Source organism: Zingiber officinale, chromosome 1B, assembly GCF_018446385.1.
Source record: "Zingiber officinale cultivar Zhangliang chromosome 1B, Zo_v1.1, whole genome shotgun sequence".
In the NCBI taxonomy this organism is placed as follows: Eukaryota; Viridiplantae; Streptophyta; class Magnoliopsida; order Zingiberales; family Zingiberaceae; genus Zingiber; species Zingiber officinale.
In genome coordinates this window covers 146,362,102-146,388,453 of record NC_055986.1, presented here as the reverse complement: position 1 = coordinate 146,388,453, position 26,352 = coordinate 146,362,102, and the positions used below count along the sequence as shown (strand labels likewise).

The following is a 26,352-nucleotide window of genomic DNA, read 5'->3' as shown; positions in this document are numbered from 1 at the left end:
GGCCGGGGGGTTTATAGTCACCGGTCCGACTCTGAGATTTAACGTCGCCGCTCGACGGTCTTCGGGCCAGGGGGTTTATAGTCGCCAATACGACTTTGGGATTTAACGTCGCCGCTCGACGGTTTGGGGAGACTAGTCGCTCGGTCATGATTTTGCAAAAACCCTTCTGTTTTTACTTCCTACGATTGAAGGAGACAAAGGGCGACAGATATATGTCGTGTATTATATTGGCGCACTTTTTATCCAGCTCGGTACGACTTACATTGGCGCACTTTTTATATTTTTAATTAGTTAGTGAGTTCAAGTTATTTATTTATCATATTTATAAAAAAATAATTAAGGGACATAATTCACAGATTTTATTTGTTAACATTATTAGTAAATAATTTATAATATTAATAACGAAATACATATATATTTAAATTTATTCATTTAATTTAATAAATTATTTAAATTTATTTTTTAATTAATATTATACATATTAAATAAACATAAATAAACTCTTACAAATCAAACACTAAACTTATTCACAAATATTAAATACTAAACTTATTCACAAATAATATGAATCGATCTAAATTAAAATGCCAAATTTGTAATTGCTTAAAAAATGTTTGGATTTTTTATTTATAATTCGGAGATTAAAATGTATGTTGCAGAAAAGAAAAACCCTCATTCGAATCACTTTTTTAAACAAGCAAACAAAAAAGAAATCAACAAACGAACGTAACAATGTTGTTATTACAATCTGTTTTGAACGAATAACAAATTCTTCAAGTTCTTCCTCACAAACTGCTGCCAGATGAATGTACACATATATAACACATATCTATCTCACGATCCCACCACCACTACAAATAAATCAAGACTTATTACTGTCCAATATTTCCCTTAAAATTGCATCCCGACACTAACAGTGGCCCTACGACGATGATCGAATTATAGAACAGGAAAAAGAAGCATCAATCTCATTTAAATGAGGCCGTGGTATGCGTTGGAAGCTTGAACAGGCACTACCGGAGCAGCATATGGAACATCTCCATATGGATTAGCGAAAGGGTTGATGGCGGGCGAATGCTGAGGCTGCTGCACTCCCATCATCATCATTTGCTGCTGCAGAATGAAAGCCTGTTGTTGTTGTGCCATGGCTGCCATCTGCACAAAATTAGGTGCGGCCACGGCATTTGAGGCATAGAATGGGTCGTGAGCCACTGGTTGCAGCATCGGGTGCGCCATTGGGCCTGTCTCCCATGGATTGTAGCTCACATTTTGGCTCACTCTTCTCTCTGCATCTTCGTATAAGCTGTCCAGTGTGAGCTTGTCCAACCCTCCAGCCTGTGGACAAGTTGAGAGAGAGAAGAGAATAATTTGTGTATGATTAATGTTTCAGGACCCCAGAGAACAAGTTAGAACACAGCCAGGGTTGAAACATAGTTCTAGTGAGATCATAAGCATACGGATTTACATGGCAACTAATGAGATCATTGAGCATTTCCCGAGCAGTTTAATCTTAAGAAATCATAACCTTGAATGCAGATTAGGAAAGCCATACCAATTTGCTAGAAGCCATAGCAGTCTCGTTAGAGCTCGGAGCTGTAACAAGTGCCAATTCCCAACCAGTAGTCCCATTCTCTGGTAACAGGCTCCTAGAGGGGGTAGAGCTAGAAGCATTATCTGCAGTAATTTGCTCAACAAAATCAATTGCATAGATTTAAGTAATCAAATTTTTTAAGTGACTAAACTTCTCTTTCAAAACATTTTGCCAGTGGTGGATAAGTATTATACCAACTGGGACAATGGCAAGTGCCATGGCATTCTTGCTATCTAGGTCCGACACCTCTGGAGCAGCATCACTTAATCCCTAATAAGAATGAGTTGAACCACAGGTTTAAGGGAATGATTATCTAATAGAATGATTGCTATATGAATCTGTTTATCCATACCAGTAAATCTGTCTCTTGGGACTTCACACGAACAGGAACTTCCACTTCTTTAACTGTTTCTGGTGGCGGAGGGGGCACGGGAGGTGCTTCTTCTGCTTCAGGAGTCTTTTTGTACTCGATTGCTAATACCACGTTTGGAATATCGTTTTCATCTTTTGCCTGAGTAAATGGATGTTTATTTCAGAAATAGACATTTGCAAATAATCAAGAAAGATAAAAGATTGTATGGTGCCACTACCCACAATTAACATAAGAGAATTAGATGATTAGGGAAAAAATCAATAAACTTGACTGAAGAAAAAGCATCTAAACCCATATCATAACCAACCTGATCCTTGCGAACAGTTGAAGCTCGTGGAGCATCTCTAACATAGTCTTCCATGGCTGTTAGAAATGATGAAGGAGGCTGCATTATTGTTGGGAAAGAAAATCAGTGAATTTGGAAATTAAATCCAAAATAAGTTTTGGTCACAATAACCAACAAGAGGGTAAGGATAGATAATGGAACAAGAACCTGTTCAATTTTTATGAACTTCTCTCCCCGACGGGCATCCATGCTTTTGCATACTTCATAAAATTCTGACAATCTTTCCGCCTGTACATTGTGAGGCATCTTAGATAAACAAAATCGTACAAAGATTTTAGCCCATAGTTCAAACAGGTCATACAGGTGGAGAGAAATTTTAATCTTCAATTGGTACATCTTCCAATGAGCTGAAGCACTTCTTTAGAAATCAGAGTCTTGCTTTGATCTTCATTAAAAGGACAAATAGGAAGGAATTGAAGCTAGGCTAGCATTAAGTTGATATCAAACTCTATCATTTGGTATTCATTTTATGACTTGTTTGACCAACTGAGCTAAACCTCTCGTGGATTGAAAACCAATTTAGTTTGGTCTGAATCCATTCTGTGGCACCCAAGTTAATCCCACAAGGTGGGTTATGAATTAATAAAGAAACTATATAAGCACAGACGAATGAGATAAGCATTTTGAGAAATGGTCAAGCTTAATGAGTTAATAGATCAATTCTCTCATCCATAGTTTGTAGAATCGCGATCCTACGCAGAATCGATTTAGGGTCAGGATCGGATCGGTCAGGATCGGATCAGTCAGGATCAGATCGTAAAATCGTACGATCTTACCAAAAGCCCTTAAAATCTTATCCTACTTGATTAATAATTAGAAAAAATATCAAAAAAAACTCATTTACATATAAATAAATAACTAATTTTGTATATATATATGCAATCATTTACACTCAACACCTCAAATTACATTACTACATGTACAAATTTAAATTAACTTGTAATTCAACTATCATTCTCGTATAGTAATAACATTTATATTTTCATATCATAAAATGAAAGAATATAAAATTTCTATTAACACAATAATAATAATAACACATTCAATGTCAAAAATATTTCCTTGGTTTATAAGATAATTCAATTTAAAGGCCAACAAAGCACATAACGTATATAACAGAAGCTATTGAATCCTTTGATTTAAATTAACGCTAGCATTAAGTTGATATCAAACTCTATCATTTGGTATTCATTTTATGACTTGTTTGACCAACTGAGCTAAACCTCTCGTGGATTGAAAACCAATTTAGTTTGGTCTGAATCCATTCTGTGGCACCCAAGTTAATCCCACAAGGTGGGTTATGAATTAATAAAGAAACTATATAAGCACAGACGAATGAGATAAGCATTTTGAGAAATGGTCAAGCTTAATGAGTTAATAGATCAATTCTCTCATCCATAGTTTGTAGAATCGCGATCCTACGCAGAATCGATTTAGGGTCAGGATCGGATCGGTCAGGATCGGATCAGTCAGGATTAGATCGTAAAATCGTACAATCTTACCAAAAGCCCTTAAAATCTTATCCTACTTGATTAATAATTAGAAAAAATACCAAAAAAAACTCATTTACATATAAATAAATAACTAATTTTGTATATATATATGCAATCATTTACACTCAACACCTCAAATTACATTACTACATGTACAAATTTAAATTAACTTGTAATTCAACTATCATTCTCGTATAGTAATAACATTTATATTTTCATATCATAAAATGAAAGAATATAAAATTTCTATTAACACAATAATAATAACACATTCAATGTCAAAAATATTTCCTTGGTTTATAAGATAATTCAATTTAAAGGCCAACAAAGCACATAACGTATATAACAGAAGCTATTGAATCCTTTGATTTAAATATGAACGCCGGAAATAATCTTCTGAAAACTGGTTGATGCCACACAATACTAGACAATAGGCATCCAAAAACTCATTATTTTGGGAAAAAGAAATGACAGAATATTATTGATAAAAAACTAACTCAAAAATAATTAAACATATGTTTAAATAATTTAAAACCCTAATAAGATGAAAAAAAGATAATAAAAAAAAGATAAAATCTTCTAGACATCCGAAAAGGATTTAAATGATATTTTTTGGGTTTGAAATAGGGTGGTTAAGGATAAACTTTGAAATTTATTAAAGATCTATGAACGAGATTTGATTTGATATATTATAGGCCCCGTGGTTCAATCCGAGTTAAAAGTTATGATCTCTCAAAGCTTCCACCGATCCTGCTCCAATTCTGCTCCGATTCTGTTCCGATCCTACCGATTCTGTTCCAATCCTGCTGCGATCTTACTGCAAAAAGCGTTTCTGCACGATCCTAGATCGATTTTAGGTTTCCGGATCATAGGATTGTACGATCCTACGATCCGGATCACGATTTTGTAAACTATGTCTCATCTAAGTTGATCGTGCACAATAACTCTGAAAAAAGTTTGACACATCCAAAAAAAACTCAATTATTAGGAAATCTGAACTCAAATACATGCTTGTCAATCGGCAATTGTAATTCTTTTCCAAAATTTAGAAACAAAAAGTAAAACAAAATCCGTATAATATAAGTGGAAAAAAAGGTTTTCAACCGTGTCTGCGAGTGACTACCAATATTGGAGGTCTCCAAGTTCAATGGGAAACTAGGCTGTGTATTTGATTGGGTGGGAAAGAAAGAATGGAGTAGAAGGGGAGAGGAGGGAGGATCAAACAAAGGCCGTGTATTCTGCGTAGAAGGGAAGAAGAAACCATCCATGTTTTCCTTTTATATAGGAAAAGGGAGAGGATAGATAATGGAAATGAGACTCTTTCAAAATAAGTGGTATTTTATACATCCGTTTTGTTAATTTCCCTCCATCCTTCCTCATCCACCCACCTTAGGAGGATGCCAAATTCATCAAAAATGGAGGGCATGGGATCTGCCCAAATCTCCGCTCCTTAACAAAATATAGTGGGTAAATGAAGGATTGGGCTTATTTACCACCAAATACACAAGCACTTGAGGATGGACCGCTGACTTGATGACATCAAATTTGCTTGAAACCAAGAGAATAGTCACCTCCAAAAGGAAACCATTATATTCTCAGTTTTACAATTGTGGATTTATTAGTTGTCATTCCTGATTTCTGTTTATATTAACATTATCCAATTTCCTATAGATCCAGTCAACATTTTAACGTAATAATAAATCATATACCAAAGCCACAACTTAATGAAGGAATTTTACTTACCTGCTGACCTGCTCTTCTGTATATATCAAGTGCCCGAAGTGCATCAGGCCGTTGCATCTCAAAAAACTGCAAAAAAAAAGAAAACAGTTAACGAGTGAAGCAAAATGAGTGCAATAAACTAGCTTGTGAGTTTCTAGTACCTTGTCAACCAGATTTACTATTCCATCACTAATAGAATTATAAATCTTAATACTCTCTGAAGCCACCTAGAAGTAACAAGTCATAAAAAAAGGAGATATGAGAACCATTTGAAGTCTCATTTACTGCAGAATAAACTGAAACTGTGCTCACCATAGATAGTGCAAGATGAATTATAATATTATGGCAGGCCGCTCCTTGTGGCTGCAAAGGATAACTAGGGCATTTAAATGAATTAAGAATATTATAGATAAACAGCTTGCTGACATTACCTGACAACCAAGTAGGCGATGTAATAGTTGTTGTAGTGATGGCAATTGCTCAAGCAACTCAGAAGTCTCTAGATCCTTGGTTCTCTGCAGAAATTGGACCATTTTATTCATTCTTGCTTCGCCACTAGGTGTATATATCAGTACAAGATGCCAGGTCACATCATTAAACTGATAGTGCATATGTTGACAGTTTAATGAACTGATAGCTGAATCCATATGATACATAAATGGAAAAATGATAAATACACAAGCTTGTAGTTTCTCTTCATGAATCCTATTGATAAATGCAGTTTAGATTATCATCATAGATCAAACTCTTAGGGGGTAAAACCTAAAGACATTCACACTTATGCAACTAATTCACCTTCTATATTCGAGGTTTCTAATTCCTAATGACAGAAACTCCAAAAGGTTTTGATAAAATCACAGCACATCAGTTCAAAGTGTAACGGCCATCCTGTGATGTCAGTGTTCATCCTGTGATGTTAGTGTTCAAAAAAAGACACAGGTATATAGCTTATAAGACATTAAAAGGTTTAAAGATACTTCACAAAGTAGTAAAGTGTATTCCAAATTCAATTTCATAAGTTCAAGCATTCACTATGTTTGTAAAATGCATTGTTCTAAATAACTTATGTTGATGTAGGTTAGGACTATATGGACACTTTTGGCTGATAAATGCACCGTAAATCTGAGCCAGACTCCTTGTAGGTTTAGAAATACCATTTTGTCAAATAACAGATGAACTGAACAACTTTTTAGGAATAACGAACGCTCTTCTTTGAAAATGTATCAGTTGTAAGGATGTATTATTCTTCCCTCTAGTAAAATGAAAACACCAAATGCAAGTTAAAAAACAATCAAAAGGTAATTTATTTCCTAATTTGCACAATCAGCAGAGGAAGCTTCCACAACTATATCAATGAAGTAGAAAAACAATATCGAACAACAAAAAAGAGTCGGAATATTTTTTACCGGAGGATCTGATTCCACATCATACTTGAGAACACGGAAACACTCTAGCCTGTCCTCTAAATATAGAGCATAAGTACGCACCCATGCAGAATAATCCCAAGCTGAAAAGCAGTCCAATAAGAAATAGATGTCAAACAAGAAAATAGCCTCTCATCTAAGACATTCCTAGCAACATAAGACAATTATCACCATATGCACTGGAATCATCTTTAAAGTAGGATAAATTCAACATATGACTTCTACTTCTCCCATAATTGATAAGCTCTTCACGGAATGTGGGGTCCACTTCCCTCAATGCGCGATGGATGACAACCAAGGTTTTCAATGCCACCTATAGCAAAACAACATCAAATGACTGGCATTACAAGCTTTTTTAATTAAGTTGCATGAGCATTGAAATAAATTTGCAATAAGCAAATAAGGATGAACAAAAAACAGCAGATATATGATATGAGATATAAAGTATAAATTTATGCCAAATATCCATACATATCAATTTCACATTTCAACTTAAAGATTTTTTTTTAAAAAAAGAAAAACAAAACAAAGAGTAGCGAAATATATAAGACATAAATGGGCAGCTCTTTGATCATGTTTTGTTTTCTAGTTGTTTTTTACTTTTGTCTTGACAAATAGATCTCTTCTTCAGTATGCATTGTTTCTTCTCAATATTTTCTTGGCACCATTATCTCTGTAGCTATGTCTTAACATTTGGCATCTCAAAAAACAGTGAAAACAGTGTTCACTGTATGTATGTATCTGCCACATCTGTTTGTTGAAATAGGAAGCATTCTTAAACTCCCTGAAGAGATACCATCATCAAAAAATTGGATAACAAGGGATGCTTAGCATCACCATAACAACACGAGATAACTCTTTTGTTTAACTAAATGAAATATAAACCAGATTATTGATGTATAGAAATAATGCTTGAGTATATACCGCCCAATTGTGTGTCTTGGCAAGACGCCTTGCAAGAGCATGAATGCAATAAGCTACGTCTGCCCGGGGTCTGGAAGCTGAAATAGCATAAAATATTGCTGCAAGAATAGTAAATAACCAATTAAACAATAACATCACATGGAAAAACAGTCAATGGCATCTAATAAAACATTGATAAATAAGTTCATAGAATATTGAACAAATAAAACCTTCCAATCTAAGTGTCAAATGCAGTCAATTTGATACATAACCTACTTAGAAGAAAGCATGAAGGCCTTTGTACTAGCTCACCAAGTGTATAAAAATAGCTAGATTAAAAGATGGGCATTTCAGACAAACAAATATGCAGAAACTAGTGAATAAAACATTGAACTACATCAATGGACAAATATGAAGTTCTGAAGGGTAGATTTTTTCAGAAGAAACTAATGAGCAAATAATTTTGTTGGATTGAAAAGTGGTGCTCAAAATGCTCGTCTAATTTACAAATTTAAATAAACAATGAAATAAGCACAAAACGTTGTTTCTGGCCTCCATTAGAATAAACATCACAAAAGAGAGTAAACCATGCTGTGCCCACCTCGTATGTGCTTCTCTTTCGAAGGACGCTCTACATGGTTCGTGGCCCTCACTATGGCAATATCCAATTCCTGATTCGACAGAAACAATCCATGTAGAAAAGATAAGAAGATAGAGAAAGCCAAAAACTGCAGAGTTGTCTAACTAGAGACAATAACGATCACTTTTAAGTTCTAACCTTGTAATCACTGTTCACTTTAGCCAAGCTGACCGTGGTCGTATCTTTGATGGCTCCCAAGTACTTCCTCAAGCTCGGCTGCGTTCCTCCAGCCATTTCCTCTCCTAACCCAAGATCCTGGCCAACGCTATTGTTAGCACCACTATCAATTGGGCGCAAATAACAAAATCGTTATATAAAAGACATCAAACATCCACAAAAGGCATAAATCACGTCTCGATCTGCTTGTCTATTAATAGAACAAATAAAAGTATCTCCATACAAAGCTCCAATAGCAATTTCCGTTAGGGAAAAACGTTCGACTAAAAAACGAATCCTATAAACGGGCAAATTAGCCTAGAATTGGAAGTCTACACGATCAGAATACAACAACAACAAAACTTGGGAGCCACCAAAAATGAATCTTGTCCTCTTCAAAAATGAATCGACGATCCAAAATCTCAAAATTCAGAATAGCCACCGAAAATCCTCCAACTCAACTAAAAACCCCACTAAAGTAAGCATCGAGGGTAATCGCATCAAGAATTCGGCAGCGACAGCATCACAAAACGATGAACTGAGATTATCAAGTAAAAACAAAAAAAACAAACAAAAAACAAAGAGAGATCTTTGTTTTTACACAAAGAAAAGCGTTACGACTCAAGCGAACTCGAATTTCCAGCAATCGACCGCGAAAACAGGCCACACAAAGGACCAAAACTCACAAGAACTCACCTTAATTAGGAAAAAACTCAGGAGGCAGAGAAAAGGGGGTTCAATCGTCGAAGGGGATTGGTTGCGGTCTACTTTTCTAAGCTATGCGATGGGATGCAGCCTGGGAGTCGCTTTCAGCGACCGAACTCCTCTGACCTCTCCTCCACCGCCAGCCCACAGCGCACACAAAGGCCAGTAACTAGAAAAGGACTGGAAGGATCATAATGCTTAAAATAATGGCAACGAGGGTGGCTGTCGGCTCGTCGGTGCCGCTGGAGCAGGATAAGACGGCGACGCACCGGATCGGGTTGGCCTCTCGTCGATTCATGCTCCATTTAAAAATTCAATAAGGGAAAAAACTAATCATTTTACACCCTCAGTTTTCATCAGTTCTAACAACCTATCAACAGCTACAATCGAATAATACAAAGACGAATAGATTATTTAAATTTAATAAAAATTATGTAAACTTAATTAAACTAATATACCTTAAAATAATTTTCAGTATAATTATATAATATGAAGTAATTTGATATACATTATCCATATAAGTATACCACAATATTAATAATTTTTTTAGAATAAAAATATATAGAATCTCTTTTTAATATTTTTTTAAATGGGATGAATATTCATATCCAACAAGTAAATTAGAAAAAGTCATTTACGTTTAATATTAGTCGAGCATCTAGATTACTAAAAAGAATATATATATATATATATATATATATATATATATATTATATAATTAATGTTATGAAGGAGAGATTTAGCTCATTAATAACTTGTTATTACGTGATTTTGTGATCATAATTTGAATCGTCAAAATAATTTTTTATCATGTCAAGATGCTATACTTTCTAATTTATTGATAAAAAAATTATATTTATGTAAAATTAAATTGAATCTTTAAAACTGATGGGATAGTAAAAATTAGATATAATGATCCGATTCTTCTTCAACATTTCGCATTGAGGGAATTTCGTGTCGAACTGCCCCTTAATATTAATTAATTCTGTAAATATCTTGGATTTCTTACGTAAAACATCTGGACGTCTAGTAGGGTTGACTGCTGAGGCTGACGCCAGCTGGAACATGTTACGTTTGGTGATCGGTATTAATTAACTATTTGATAGTTTAAGTTAAGGGTCAGATTTGGCTGCTGAACTAATCTAACAACTAACAAAAATTCCATTCATCCATGACTATAAATTGACTCCGTTATCTCATCTGAAAATAGATCTAAAAATTTAATCACAAGTCATTTAATCTAACTAGAAAAAAAATATCGAACCACGTAATATTATATTAAATTTGGGACGACTAATTTAGTATCATAAAATTTTTTATCGATTGTCAAGATAAATTGAAAAATCTTTACGACGAATGATTCAGAAATCTAACATCATTGTTCCATCGATTGTGTGTCACATTTAGAAAAAAAAAAAAATTATATAATTTATACCCTTTCACTGTACCTAGTCTGAAGTCATATAAAATGTGTGTCAATTGAAGGTATATGGGCGATAGTTACAACTTAGAGTATTATCGTACGAAATTTTGACGTTGAAATTCTAGCATATCCTTTTTTTATATCTTAATCACTTAAACTAATAACTAGTAACTATCAATAATTTACTTTCTTTATATTTATAAAAATAAATTGATAAAGATACGAAGGTATCACTTTTTTATCGCATCACATGCATATCAATCGAATACTCGAGCCGTCTTAAATTTTTAAAAAGTAAAATCCTAATGATTGACTCGATGCAAGTCAATGTTGACCAAACTTATCTTAGATTTAACCAAATCAACTCAAAAATGCGATTTGTTAGAATCATCGAAACATCATCTCTTTTTCATTTATTATCAAAAAATCTTTCATCATGTTTCAGTTTATTTTAAAATAATTTTTGATGATATTATACAACCCCGATCCTTTGACACAGGGGGCCCAGGGCAAAAATGTTAGTGCAATATCCCTTAGGTCAAGGTTGACTGGTTTGACCAAGCTTGAGTCTTGGTCATAGTTTCGATGTTTGATAATACATGTAGACACATGGACAATGTAGGTGCAGTTGTTCATATGGGGAGATTCTGATCAGGGACTGATCAGTGTGATTAAAGAAGAGTCAAGTAGGTCAAGGATGACCGGATACTTGACTGAGAAGTCCTAACTGGAAGGTTAGGCAGATGGAAAGTCCTAACTGGAAGGTTAGGCAGATGGAAAGTCCTAACTGGAAGGTTAGGCAGATGGAAAGCCCTAGTGAGTGAAGCTAGGCAGATGGAAAGTCCTAGTGAGTGAAGCTAGGAAGCTAGGCAGATGGAAAGTCCTAGTGAGTGAAGCTAGGCAGAAGGAAATCCTGGTGAGTGAAGCCAGGTGAAAGTCCTAGTGAGTGAAGCTAGGCAGATGGAAAATCCTAGTGAGTGAAGCTAGGTGAAAGCCCTGGTGAGTGAAGTCAGGCAAGGGAAAATCCAGATGGATCAAGGATGATCAGACATCTGGTGTTGGGAAGTCCAAGTAGGTCAAAGGATTGACTGGATACTTTGCACGAAGAGAAAAGTCCAAGTGGGTCAAAGGGATTGACCGGACACTTGGTGGGGAGTTCTGGCAGGTCAAGGGAGTGACCAGATGCTAGGTATGATGTACCAACAGGTCAAGGTTGACCGGATGTTGGTTTGAGAGGCTTGAGACTTGGTTTTGGGCAAAAACCAAGAGCTGGATCGATCAGTTGATCGATCCAGGAGCTGGAGCGAGCTGAATCGATCAGTGGATCGATCCAGAGGTCCCAATCGATCAGCCGATCGATTGGGACGCTGCTGCTTCGCGCGATAAGCGCTGGATTGATCCGTGGATCGATCGAGGCGTTTTTCCATAGCACAGAGGCGTTCTGGATCGATCCGTGAATCGATCCAAAGGCTCCCCGATCGATTGGGAGTTCTCGAATCGATCGGGATCCGACCGTTGCGTCGTATTTGAGCTGCAGGCGGGCGTCTCCTTCAGCACTTCTTCACCGATTCATTTCAGATCTTCACCAGCTCCTCCACAGCTCTTCTCAAGCTCGAGATCGCCAGTTCTTGAAGGTTCTTGGAGGCTCTTCCAAGTCAAGAGGCGGATCAAAGCAAGGAGAAGAAACTAGGGTTAGGGTTTGTGCACTCATTGTAAGATTGTGAGCTTGTATTTCATTACCTTTCCCTTTCTTCTTGTATTGAGTCTTGTAGGGCTTCTCCGCCCTTGGTAGTTACCATAAAAGAGAGTTTTATTAGTGGAGGGTGTGTGTGTAGGTGTGGATCCTTGGACTAGTCACCTTTTGTGAGGTGGATACCAAGTAAACCAACCGTGTTAGCGTTGTGTGATTTGTTTCTGTATTTTCCGCTGCACATCTTCGAAGAAACAAGCAACGATGAGCTATTCCCCCCCCCCCCCCCCCCCTCTAGCTACTTTTCGGTCCCAACAGAAAAAACTAATTCGCATCCCGTCCTTCACTTAATCTCTTCTTAGTAGTAACGATCACAGATTCTTCCTCTCCGGCAATGGCAGACGAGAACGGGAAGCAAACTGAGACGGAGAGCAGGTCGTGGCATCAAACGGTAACCCTCTTACTCGTATCACTAAGGTTGGCAGCTCTTGTGGCCACCTCCACGGCTGCAGGCTCATGGCATTCAACAAGGAGACAAAAACAATCACAGTGGTCGTGGTAGGGACCAACCCCATTCTCCAGTCCTTCACTGCGGCATTTCAGCAAACACCTGCCTTTGTGTAAGCTTCCTTCTCTAGCGTCGATAGTTGAGATCCATTACGATTTAGCATTTTGACATTTGGCTTCGTCACAGATACTTTGTGCTTGCCAATGCCATAGCGAGCCTGTATAACCTACTGGCGATGCTGCTCCGGCCATGCTTGAAGAACATAGGACGTCAAGTTTTAGTGCATCTTTTGTAGCTCCGGTCGGGCCCTCTCAAATTATGGGCCCAGGGCCGTCGCCCAGTGCCGCCCTCCTCTAGGGCCGGCCCTGATATTATATACAGGTGTAGTAAATCCTATAATTAATATATACTTATAGTATTTGTATAGTTGTAAGAGCTACATTCTTATATCCACTAGACGAAATAAAATATTTATATTGTTTGAATTGTAATTATTACGATATAATATTGATCAAGACTAAAATATGATTATTATAATTGTATAATACCCATGATGTCATTAAAAAATAAATATATTTTTAAAAATAAAAATATACATAGGATATTATTTTGATAATACATTTCTTTTTACTATTTAATATAAAAGACACTAATATTTTAATGAACTAGATTTAGACGGATCATTTGGAACGTGACCCCTAATATACTCTTGGACCAAGGGTTGTTTATAGATAGGATCCTTTCGATTCCACCTATATAATAGGTGGAGTCTATAGAATCCCACCTATGAATGAACTGGTCCATCTTCTGAATCAAAAAGTACGGTTCAGAGGATCTATTCTCGGTATCAGGCAAGATCCTTTGGACCGCGACCCTTGGTCTGCTCCTAGATCAGGGGTCGCTCATAGGTGAGTGTAGAAATTGATGCTAAAGAAAAGTAGTCGTCTTTATTGATGAATAAAAAAAAAAGGTTAATAGAAAATAAAGAGTACAAAGTCTTATATAGAGAATTATTAGAAAACTTAAATCCTAAATTAAAAAGATAAAAGACTAAATTACCCTCAAGACTATAAACAAATAATTCTAACTATATAATTTAACATCCCCCCTCAAACTCACGGTGCTACAGCTAGAAGCATTGAGAGTTTGTCAAATAAAAATCGGAAGCGCGAAGCGGAATGAGTCTTGGTAAACATATCAGCTATCTGCAGTGAGGAAGGAACAAAAGACAATGTGATAGTGCCAATCTATAGATGATGACGAGTGAAATGACAATCTATCTCAATATGCTTCGTTCTCTCATGAAAAATTATATTGCGCGCAATTTGAATGACACTCTGATTATCACAATGAAGAGCAGTAGGTTTCTGAAGAAAAATTCTCATATCTGCAAGCAACCAACATATCCAAACAATCTCGCAAGTAGTGGTAGCTATAGCACGATATTCAGCTTCTGTGGAAGATCTCAAAATAATATCTTGCTTCTTACTTTTCCAAGAAATAAGAGAATCTCCAAGAAAAATACAAAAGCCAGTGGTCGACTTACGATCCATAAGATCACCCACCCAATCAGCATCAGAGTATGCATAGAGCTCTAATGAGGAAGTAGAAGGGAATAAGAGACTCTGAAACTGAGTTCCCCGAAGATACCGAAGAATACGAAGAACAGAAGCCCAATTGTTGGATCGTAGACGTTCGATAGAGGGGGGGTGAATATTGAATAAAAATTCATTCGAGTATAAACGCAGCGGAAATAGAAAAATAATGCTAACACAAATCAATTTTACTTGGTTCGGAGCCTGTGTCGACTCCTACTCCAAGGCCCGCGGTCATTGACCGCTTTCGGTGGGCAATCACTAGCAATTCAAATTTTATTACAAACTACGTACAGAAAAAAATAATGAAAATGACAACAATACCGACAACGGAATGAATCGAAAAGAGAAACGTGTGTTGTCGGAGCTTCGTTAGCGTCGCAGGAGCGCAGAGCAACAGAGCAAGCAGTAGAAGATCTCTTTTTTTAGTTGTGTTTTTGAAGCTCTCCTCTGACCCTCCTTTTATAGGATGCTCGGGGCGCCTGGATCCCTTCCGGGCGCCCTGGTGTGACGTAGCCTACCCAACCAACGAGCTCCACGTGTCGACGCACACCAGGGATAGAAATTACCTCCCGGGCGCCCGAACCACTTTTTCTCCAGAAACACCTTTATCTGTAAGAAAGAGTTAGTCCGAGGCAAACAATATGTATATCCTGCAAAATAAGATGTTAGCACAATTTATACTTTAATCAAAGAAAATTATGACTTAGATTCCGTCTTTCCGAGACCGGAATCTAGTCACGATCTCGACTTAGATATCCGAAATGGATCTAAGCCGGATCGACGCCTAATGTTCCCTTCCCAGGAACGCGTCCTCACAGTCACTCCCTTCCAGTGACTTACCTTTACTCACCTGCCAGACGTCCGGTCAGCCCTTCGACCCGTCTGGACTTCTCGCCAGCTATCCGGTCAGCCCGTCGACCTAGCTGGACTTCTCACCAAGCGTCCGGTCAGCCCGTCAACCCGCTTGGACTTCGTGTCAAACATCCGGTCAGCCCGTCGACCTGTCTGGACTTATCCTGCACACTCGATTAGAGTGTTAGATAACAACGAACCTAACTTAACCTGATTTGTCATTTATCAAAACCTGAGTTAAACCGTTAGTGCTAACCGCACCAACAATCTCCCCCTTTTTGATGGAATGACAACCTGGTTAAGTTAGTGAAAAAAATCAAGCATGATTTTCAAGGTTTTTAAGGTTTTAAGTTAGTTTTTCAAGTTTGCATTTAGTTGCTCTAACTTAACCACCTATCCCTCCCCCTTTGGCATTCATCAAATAAGGACATAAGCATCAATACAGAGTATAAAGAAAGTAATAGAAATTTAAGAAATGATGACAAGTTAACTTGGGGGAGTTTAAACTTTGGAAGACTTGTTTAAAACATCAGCTTTAGCTTTTGGAAAATAGCTAAGTTTTGAGAGAGTAGTTAATTTTTAAAGATCATTTTTGCAAAATTATTTTTTTTTTAAATGACTTTGCAAACTCAAAGAGAATTTTCTAATCAGAAATTTGAAAAGCTTATACGAGTATAAGAATCAAGTTTTAAATTTTCAAAGTATTTTCAAACATAAGTTTTCAAAATTAAAATTTTAAGACTAAGTTTTCAAAACTAGATTTATCAAGAAAATTTACAAACATAAGTTTAATTTTGAAACACTTTTCAAACCTGAGATTTCAAAGCTGAGTTTTAAAAGATATTTACTAAACTAAGTTTGTAATAGATTCAAAAAATCTTAGTTTATAAAATCTAATTGAAGAATATAGTTTTATAAAAGTTAGTTTAGAAAATTTAACACAAAAGTTTTTAAGATTGAGGATTTCATGGCTAAGTTTAAAAAATATTTACTTTTCAAAACTGATTAAGTTTGTAAAAAACTTTAAATTTGAAAGCTGAAATTTAATCTCAAAACTAAAAAAAACTTAAAAAATATTATGTATAAGATGGAGAAAATAATTTTGGTGTTAAGTGATGATTTAATCCTCCCCCTAAACCTGACATCTAAAATAGTTGTCTAACCAATTAGGTACTTACTGACTATCAGAAGATAGTAGCTTTCACTTGGTTAGTCAAGTTAAGTTCATTGTAATCAGTTAGTGGTTGACTTAACTGAGTAACTTAGCTTGATTAATGTATGTTTTGTATTTAACGCCCAGACCTATGTCGATGCACTGATATAAGCATCTTAAGTCCAGGCAATTGGCCTATACATCTCACCCCTTTCTATGTTTATCAATCACAAGCAAAGTAAACCTAGGGTGTTGGTGAGATGCTCAAGTGCTAGTCCTAGGGGAGCATGATTTCTAAAGGGATTTTCTTAGTCTAAGGCTAAAATTGTTTTGAAATTCTAGAAGTAGGAAGGTTTTGAAAAAAAAAAACAATTTTAACCTAGAATTTAAAACAGTCAATTTTAAAACAGTTTTGAATTTTGAAAATCCTAGTCTATTAAACACATTCCTAATTTTCTACGCAGATTGCTAAATTCACTTTCAAGGAGTGGTTTTGTGAATATGTCAGCTAAATTGGATTTGGACTCAATGTATTTGAGTTCAATGTCCCCTTTAGTAACATGATCCTTGATAAAGTGATGCCTAATTTCAATATAGTTCTGGAATGATGCACTGAATTTTTTGTTAGGTTAATTGAGCTAATGTTATCAATTAAGACTTTGACATTTGAAAGGTTCAAGTTAAAATCTTTTAGGGTGTACATCATCCATAATAATTGTGCAACACACTCTCCTATTGCTATATAGTCTGATTCAGTTGTAGATAAGACAACACAATATTACTTTCTACTGAACCAGCTGACAAGTGATGGACCCAATAATTGACATCCACCACTTGTGCTTTTGCGGTCTAATTTGCATCCAGCATAATCTGAGTCAGAATACCCTATTAATTCAAAATTATTTGTCCTAGGATACCAAATGCCTACATTTGTCGTTCCTTTAAGGTATCTAAAGATTCTTTTGACTTGAGTCAAATGAGATTCTTTAGCACAGGTTTGGTATCTGGCACACATACTGACTGCAAACAAGATATCTGGTCGACTTGCAGTTAGGTATAGTAGGCTACCTATGACACTCCTATAATGTTTTAGGTCAACTGGTTTTCCATTGGGATCATCATCTAGGATTGTGTTTACTGCCATAGGTGTTTTTATCTCTTTGGTGTTTTCCATTTCAATTTTTTTAAGTAATTCCTTAGTATATTTTTGTTGATAAATGTAGTTACCTTCATTTGTCTGTTTGATTTGTAATCCTAAAAAGTAGGTTAATTTTCCTACCAGACTCATTTCAAATTCGTGTTCCATTAAACTTGTAAATTCATCTAAGAATTCTGAATTTGTTGAACCAAAGATTATGTCGTCTACGTAAATTTGTGCTATAAAAATATCTTCTTTTATTAATTTGACAAATAAGGTTGGGTCAATTTGACCTTGGTTAAACTCTTTAGAGATTAGGTAAGACGTTAGTCTTTCATACCAAGCCCTGGGTGCTTGCTTAAGTCCATACAAGACTTTCTTCAATTTATAGACATAATCAGGTGTTCTAGACTCTCAAACCCAGGTGGTTGTCCTATGTAGACTTCTTCTTTTATTAGTCCATTTAGGAATGATGACTTAACATCCATTTGGTATAGTCTAAACCCTTTGTGTGCTGCATAACTTAGTAACATCCTAATGGACTCTAGTCTAGCTACTGGGGCATATGTTTCATCATAGTCAAGTCCTTCCACTTGACTAAACCCCTTAACAACTAGCCTGACCTTATTTCTAGTAATTTCATCAGTTTCACTTAGTTTATTTCTAAACACCCATTTTGTTTCTATTATTTTCTTATTCTTGGGTGGTGGTACCAAGTCCCAAACTTCATTACGCTCAAATTGAGCTAATTCTTCTTGCATAGCTATGACCCAGTTTGGGTCAAGTAGTGATTCGGCTATGGTTTTGGGTTCAATTTTTGAGATTAAAGATATTTGACTTAGGTTTCTAAAGGAGGATCTAGTTTAAACCCTAAGATCTGGGTCACCAATTATTTGACCAGTTGGGTGATTTGGATTGACTCTTATTGTTCTAGGGGGTTGACTCTCCTGAGGTTGTTGTTCTTCTTCATGACTTAGGATTTGGTTGGTTCCTTTAGAGTTATTATTTTCTTGAACAAATTCACTTGATTGATGTTGTGTTTGTTCTAGGTTTTGTTTGGATTCTTCAAATTTCACATTAGTGGTTTCTTCAATTCTTAAGGTAACCTTATTATAAACCCTGTAGCCTCTACTATTTAGGGAGTATCCTAAGAAAATTCCATTTTCAACCTTGGAGGTGAATTTTCCTAAATGTTCTCTTGTGTTTAAGATAAACGCTGGGCACCCAAACACTCTAAAGTATTTTATATTAGGTTGTTTATTGTAATAAACTTCAAAAAGTGTTTTGTTATGGGTTTTGTTTAGTGTTGTTCTGTTTTATACATAGCAAGTTGTACTAACAGCTTTTGCCCAAAAATATTTAGGTAAGTTGTATTTATTTAACATCGTTCTAGAGGCATCAAGTAATGCTCTATTTTTTCTTTCTACAATCCCATTTTGTTGGGAGGGTTTTAGGGCACGAAAATTCATAATGGTAGCCATTTTCAAGAAAGAATTTGTTAAAGTTATGATTTTTAAATTCTCCCCCATTATCACTTCTAATTCTTTTAATTTTAAGGTCCTTTTCATTTTCAACTTGTTTACAAAAGTTTGTAAAAATTTCAAAAGTTTCATCCTTATTTTTTAAAAATTTTACCCAAGTGAACCTAGAATAGTCATCTATTATAACTAGACAGTATAGACTTCCATTTATTGATTCGACTCTATGGGAGTCAAATAAGTCTAAATGTAACAGTTCTAAGATTGAGTTGGTTTGTGATTCATTAGTTGGTTTGTGGGTAGATTTTGTTTGCTTACCTTGTTGACAAGCATTACATATGGTTGAATCAAGGTTAGGTAATTTTGGTAGTCCTCTAACTAGTCCATTTAGTCTGCTTATATTTCTGAAGTTTGTATGTGACATTCTTCTATGCCATAACCAGGTTTCTTCTTTTTGTGTTAAATAACACTTAATTGAAGAAATGGTTAAGTTAATCGCATAGATGTTGTCTTTCCTAAACCCTTTTAGGCTTATGTTAGGTTTGTCTAGGTGTTTGATTAAGCATTCTGTAGATAAAAACCTAGCCTCATACCTAGTATCACACAGTTGACTGATACTCAAAAGATTATACTTGAAATTTTCAACAAGTAAAGCATTTGTAATAATAAAGTCAATTTTTAGTTCGATGTTACCTATACCAATTACCTTGAGTTTGCCGTTGTTCCCAAAGGCAACTGTTCCTAGGCTTTTGTAGGTGAGTTGAGTGAATTTTGTGTGATCTCCAGTCATATGTTTGGAGCAACCACTATCCAAAATTCACTTAGTTTCTTACAATAGGTAGGAATTGGCGTTAGTCTAACTATTGGACTTAAAAAATTACGTTAAGTTTTAAAATAATTTTTTTAAGTTAAAAAATTTAAGTTTTAATAAAAAATTTAAGTTTTAATTTTTAAAATAAATTTTTAAGTTAAAAAAATTTAAGTTTTAATTTTTAAAATAAATTTTAAGTTAAAAAAAATTTAAGTTTTAATTTTTAAAATAAATTTTTAAGTTAAAAAATTTTAAGTTTTAATAAAAAATTTAAGTTTTAATTTTAAAATAAATTTTTAAGTTAAAAAAAAATTAAGTTTTAATTTTTAAAATAAATTTTTAAGTTAAAAAAAATTTTAAGTTTTTAATTTTTTTTTTAAAGTAAAATTTTAAGTTACTTTAATTTAATTTTAATTTAATTTAATTTTAATTTAATTTTAATTTAATTTAAATGTCCTTAGTCATCTCACCCGATCTATGTTTTCAATCAGGGAATCCTATAATTTTGTGAGATGAATTAGGTTCAATTTTAAAGTTTGTTTTTAACTTGTGTTAGATTTATGTTTAGCTTTGGGTTCAACAAATAGACGTTCTCTGGATAAACTTCTGGGCTATGGTGAGTAACTCGGACATCATTAAAGTAACCATACCTTCGAGGTTTTCCAAATAGTCCTATCCACTGGACTTAGTACAAAACATTGGTCTAACTGGTTAGGATCCATAAAGGGTAGCTTCGGTCAGTTCCACTTAGCCAAATGCACCAGGTCGAAGCCATATCTTCCTAGACATACATAGACTAAGCTTCCCTAACGTACTATTTGTTAGGATGTATACTAAAAGCCTAGCTTTTGGTATAAACATTTATCTAGAAATAAAGAATCACATTGGTCAAATGTCTACATTTATGATAAATGTAGTTGTTCAATTAATTTATATTGTAGATAATATGGTGTGTGGTGTCACACACAGAGGATCATGTTATCAGTACCTTATAAATTATAAACAGTAGCTCACGACCAAGATGGAAAGGAACAAACCATTGGAAGGTCGTAGTGTAATTAGGTATTAGTTTATCTTAATTATATAATTACACTAGTACACTTAGAGTGTATTGAGTAGGACCATTAGAGGTCGTTCCTTTTATACTGACTTTATAAAGGAACAAAGACCTCAGTTATTATGGAAGTGTGTGCTCTTAATCCTAATATAATAACAAGCACATATATTTGATATTTATTTCTTTAATTTATCAATGGGTGAGATTTAGTTCGATAAATCAATAAGCCCGATAAGTTGGGAAATGATATCACTTATAGTGTGTGTTGTTGATTATAGAAGGAAACTATGTCCTAGTGATCTAGGTTGAGAATGCCCCCAAGAGGAGCTCATAAGGATTATCATGTTAAACCCTGCAGGTGGACTTAGTCCGACATGATGATAAGGTTGAGTGGTACTACTCTTGGACTAAAATATTAATTAAATGAGTTGTCAGTAACTCACTTAATTAGTGGACATTCGACATCTTAAACACAGGGAGACTAACACACTCATAATAAGAAGGAGCCCAAAATGTAATTTGGGATTGATGCGGTAGTTCAATAATAGTTCTTTAGTGGAATGAATTATTATTGATGAAATTAAGTTGTGTGTTCGGGGCGAACACGGGAAGCTTAATTTCATCGGGAGACCAAAACCAATTCCTCCTCTTGGTCCCTATCGTAGCCTCTTGTATATATAGATTTATACCCACCACATACCCACCTTCTTACCCATCCAATGAGGCCGGCCAAGCTAGCTTGGAACCCAAGCTAGGGCCGGGCAAGACCAAGTGGATGAGCCAAGTTGGTGGTCGGCCAAAGCTTGGGTCCCAAGCTTAGGTGGCCGGCCACTAGAATATTAAAAAGGATTTTTATTAAAATTATTTCTTATGTGGATATCATGGTTTTAAAAGAGAGCTTAAAAAATTTAAAATTTCCTTTTATAGCTTTCTACAAAAGATTAAGAGAAGAGATTAATCTCTTTCCTTATTTGTAAATTAAAAGGATGGTTTTAATTTTTGGTAAAAACTTTCCTTATTTGTAAATCATCCACATGTTTAAAAGAGAGTTTAAAATTTGAAATCCTTCCTTATTTGTTGATTAAAAGGTGGATTTTAAATTTTAAGAAAACTTTCCTTTTTAACCATGTTCATGATTTAAAAGAGAGTTTAAAAATTAAATATTCTCTTTTATAAGTTTCTACAAAAGATTAAGAAAAGATTTGATATCTTTCCTTATTTGTAGATTAAAAGAGATTTTAATTTTTAGAGATAATTTTCTTTTTATCCACATGTTTAAAAGAAAGATTTTAATTTATAAAATTTCCTTTTTACTAACCATGAAGGGATTAAAATTATTGGAGAAATTTTTATAAATTTCTGGAGACAAATTAGAAAGTTTTAATTAATTAAAACTCTCCTTGTTTATAGCTTGTGGTGGCCGGCCATATGAATTGAGAAAATAAAATTGATTTTTAATTAATTAAATTTTCCTTTTCATGGCAAAAGAATTAAGGAAGTTTTTATTAAAATTTCCTTATTTGCCAAGACCAAGGATTATAAAAGAGGGGGTAGAGGTGTCTTCATAGGTGAACGACTCTATTCTATTTTCTCCCTCTTTTCTTCCTTGGTGTGGCCGGCCCTTCTCCTTTTCTCTCTTCCTCTTGTGTGGCCGAAATCCTTTATCTCTTGGAGCTTGGAGGAGGTGGCCAGATCTAGCTTGAGGAAGAAGGAGAGAAAGCTTGCATCCCTTGGAGCTTGGTTGGTGAAAAAAAGTTCTTCATCCTTTAGAAGATATGCTTGGTCGAAACTTGAAGGAAGGTAGAAGAAGGTGCCTTGGTGGTTCTCATCTCGGAAGATAATTGCCCACACAATGTCCGAGGTTAGAAGAGGAATACGGTAGAAGATCAAGAGGTCATTAAAAGTTCACAAAGAAAGGTATAACTAGTAATTATTTTCTGCATCATACTAGTTTTATTTCTTTGTAAAAATACCAAATACAAGAGGCATGTGATTCTAGTTTTCGAATTAGTTTTCGATGTTGTGTTTTTTTGTTTTCTTTTCGAACTTGTGCTTCGATTGTTCTTTTTGGTTAACCTAGAGTTATTTAAGAAAATTAAATATTAGCTTTCCTTAAAAGGCTTTGTCTAGGCGGTGGTGGTTGCTCCCATATCCAAGAAGGTCATGTGCCTCGCCATGCAGTCCTGAAAGCAAATTTTGGAAATTAATATTTAATGGAATTAATAACCTAGGTGATTTGGATCAAACGTGTTAAGTTTCGCAGGAGATCCAAGTCTAAACCTAAAAGAACAAATAAGTTAAACTTAGGATCAAACGTGTAAAGTTCCGCAGGCGATCCAAGTTTAATTTAAAAGAACACATGGTAGCTAGGAAAAAGTTCAGACCTTTGTACACAATTTTTGTACAGTGGAACCGTTAGACTTTCCGAGTAGCAACCAACACTATCATCCAATATTTCACCAGTATCATTTTTCAAGTTAAACTTGAACCCTTTTTAACTAATCCTAATTACCCTGTCGGGTAGGTTGGTTAGGGTTACCCTGCCGGGTAGGTTAGTTTTGGAGGTGACAGCTATTCTGGAGCCTCCCCTGAATCAATGACCATTTAATTTAATTTTGTTCTTGGTTTATGTCTATTTCTTTTATAATTATATTTTACTTGGTGATAGTTTACATTTTGTTGAGTTTTAATATGTTTAGATTTTAAATTTTTTGGTTTAAGCTTGTATTTTGGTCTTTGACTTGATTTATTCAAGTTTATATAAAATATTTTTTCTTTAGATATGTAGTATTGATTAAGTCCTACTTGCGTGATTAAACACGCTTTCGAAACCCAAGCTTATTTTGTTGGTTTGTGTTGGGTTATTAATGACTTGAATGTTTTATTTGAGCTTGACTTATAGCCAAGTCCAGTTTTATTGTAAATTACTTTTTGATTATTTAATATTAAATCTAAGTTTTTGGATATTGTTGTGAATTTTTCTAACATTTCTTTTAAATTATTAATTTCATTTTTTAGTGATAAATTCTCCTCCTCAAGTGTTAGATCTTGAGTTGGATTTGAATTTTTTATTTGTTCCTTGAGATTTTGATTTTCTTCAAGGAGCAACTCATTTCCTTTTTCTATTTTAACTAATTTATTGTTTAAGCAAGAGATAATTTTAAAAAATTTCTTATTTAAATTTTGGTATACCTCTTCAGAACCTTCCGAAATGAGTACGGACTCGTGGCTCGATTCGGGTTCGGACCCGACTTCCGATTCTTCCTCCGATTCTTCTTCGCGGGCCATCATCGCGAGGTAACTCTTGTTCTTCTGTTCTTCGGCTTCTGATTCATCCGAGGAAGTGTCGTCCCACGTTTCTTTAAGAGACTTCTTTTTGGTTGTCCTTGGTTTCTCGTTTTTCAATTTCGGATACTCGTTCTTATAGTGACCCTTTTTGTTGTATCCAAAGCATGTCACGCTCCTCGGGTCGGTTGGAGAATTGATCCTCTGAAGGTTCTTTTTGCTGAAGCTCCTTTTCCTCCTGGTGAACATTTTCCTTACCAAGTTCACCAGGTGCTCTTCATCTTCAGAGTTCTGATCAGAGTCGTCTTCAGGTTCAGACTTGTTCTTTATCTTCTCCTTGGAGGAACCTGCAAACAAAGCTACACCCTTCTCGGCCCCGACGTTAGTTTGTTCGTGTAGTTCTAATTCACAAAACAACTCGTCTAATTTAAGTTTAGATAGGTTTTTAGAAATTTTGTAGGCTTCCACAATAGATGCCCACAAACTATTACGTGGAAACACATTCAGTGCATACCTTATTAAGTCCCGGTTCTCCATTTGGTGGCCTATCGTGTGGAGCCCGTTGAGGATGTCCTTGATCCTCGCGTGCAGCTGACTTGCAGTTTCCCTTTCCTTCATTTTTATATTAAATACTTTATTTAAGAGTAAATCCCTTTTTGTTACCTTAGCGTCGCTGGTTCCTTCGTGCATCTCGATCAGTTTGTCCCATAGCTCTTTGGCGTTCTTATGTGGTCCGACCCGGTTTAGTTCTTCTCTAGTCAATCCGCACTGTAGGGTGTTGATTACCTTGTTCTCTGTTGATGCCTTCTTTTTTAGGTCTGATGTCTAATCTTCTGGATCCAGTAGATTCCCGGAACAGTCTACTGGTATTTTGTAGGGTCTGGTGACGCTCATCCACTGGTCGAAGTCCGTCTTGAAATACACTTCCATTCGCTTCTTCCAATACGGGAAATCGTCCTCGTTGAAAACGGGAGGTCGTACTGTGCTGAAGCCTTCAAGTTGAGACATTTTAATCGCTGCACACAATCAAACAAATAAACAGGCAAATTCCCAAGACTTGGTCTTGGATTAGCAGTGCGGGAGGAATTAAAAGATAATAAAGGAACTAAATTGGTGTTGCACCAATTTAGATTTAATTGCAACGAGAAAACTTTCCAAAAAGATAATAGTATCAGTTTGGAATTAAACGTAGGATTGAAAGCGAAAAACAAAAGAAAATTTCACCCCCTTGTCTGATTGGTGATTGCACCAAATCAGAGGGTACCTGCTCTGATACCACTTGTTGGATCGTAGACGTTCGATAGAGGGGGGGTGAATATCGAATAAAAATTCGTTCGAGTATAAACGCAGCGGAAATAGAAAAACAATGCTAACACAAACCAATTTTACTTGGTTCGGAGCCTGTGTCGACTCCTACTCCAAGGCCTGCGGTCGTTGACCGCTTTCGGTGGGCAATCACTAGCAATTCGAATTTTATTACAAACTAAGTACAGAAAAAGCTAATGAAAATGACAGCAATACCAACAACAGAATGAATCGAAAAGAGAAACGTGTATTGTCGGAGCTTCGTTAGCGTCGCAGGAGCGCAAAGCAGCAGAGCAAGCAGTAGAAGATCTCTTTTTTCAGTTGTGTTTTCGAAGCTATCCTCTGACCCTCCTTTTATAGGATGCTCGGGGCGCCTAGAGCCCTTCCGGGCGCCCTGGTGTGACGTAGCCCGCCCGCCCAACGAGCTCCACGTGTCGACACACGCCAAGGATAGAAATTGCCTCCCGGGCGCCCAGACCACTTTTTCTCCAAAAACTCCTTTATCTGTAAGAAAGAGTTAGTCCAAGGCAAACAATATGTATATCCTGCAAAATAAGATGTTAGCACAGTTTATACTTTAATCAAAGAAGATTATGACTTAGATTCCGTCTTTCCGAGACTGGAATCTAGTCACGATCTCGACTTAGCTATCCGAAATGGATCTAAGCCGGATCGACGTCTAATGTTCCCTTCCCGGGAAC

General features: G+C 35.7%; 1 protein-coding gene across 2 annotated transcripts; it reads right to left on the bottom strand.

Moving 5' to 3' along the window:
- Window positions 1–711: 711 nt before the first annotated feature.
- LOC121984135 (putative clathrin assembly protein At5g35200) lies at window positions 712–9,635 on the bottom strand. 2 transcript variants are annotated; one of them, XM_042536951.1, is made up of 16 exons: window positions 9,250–9,635; window positions 8,631–8,747; window positions 8,454–8,523; window positions 7,874–7,971; window positions 7,121–7,262; window positions 6,932–7,032; window positions 5,957–6,040; window positions 5,838–5,888; window positions 5,687–5,752; window positions 5,547–5,612; window positions 2,458–2,538; window positions 2,272–2,349; window positions 1,944–2,102; window positions 1,786–1,861; window positions 1,553–1,674; window positions 712–1,335 (listed from the first exon to the last, which is right to left on the bottom strand). In XM_042536951.1, the coding sequence occupies exons 2-16, from the start codon at window positions 8,724–8,726 to the stop codon at window positions 973–975; spliced, it is 1,653 nt and encodes a 550-aa protein (XP_042392885.1). In that variant the 5' UTR covers window positions 8,727–8,747; window positions 9,250–9,635; the 3' UTR covers window positions 712–972. The 2 variants fall into 2 exon arrangements, with proteins under 2 accessions (XP_042392885.1, XP_042392878.1); XM_042536944.1 differs by having other exon boundaries at window positions 9,345–9,635.
- Window positions 9,636–26,352: the final 16,717 nt, after the last annotated feature.

What these genes read in the sequence shown, in the direction of transcription:
- LOC121984135 (XM_042536951.1), bottom strand. Translation starts at nt 8,726, where the DNA reads ATGGCTGGAGGAACGCAGCCGAGCTTGAGGAAGTACTTGGGAGCCATC. An exon ending in GAAAGAGAAGCACATACGAG is followed by an intron (nt 7,972 to 8,453) that starts GTGGGCACAGCA and finishes CTATTCTTGCAG; the next exon opens with CAATATTTTATGCTATTTCA. An exon ending in ATGTGGAATCAGATCCTCCG is followed by an intron (nt 6,041 to 6,931) that starts GTAAAAAATATT and finishes CAATTTCTGCAG; the next exon opens with AGAACCAAGGATCTAGAGAC.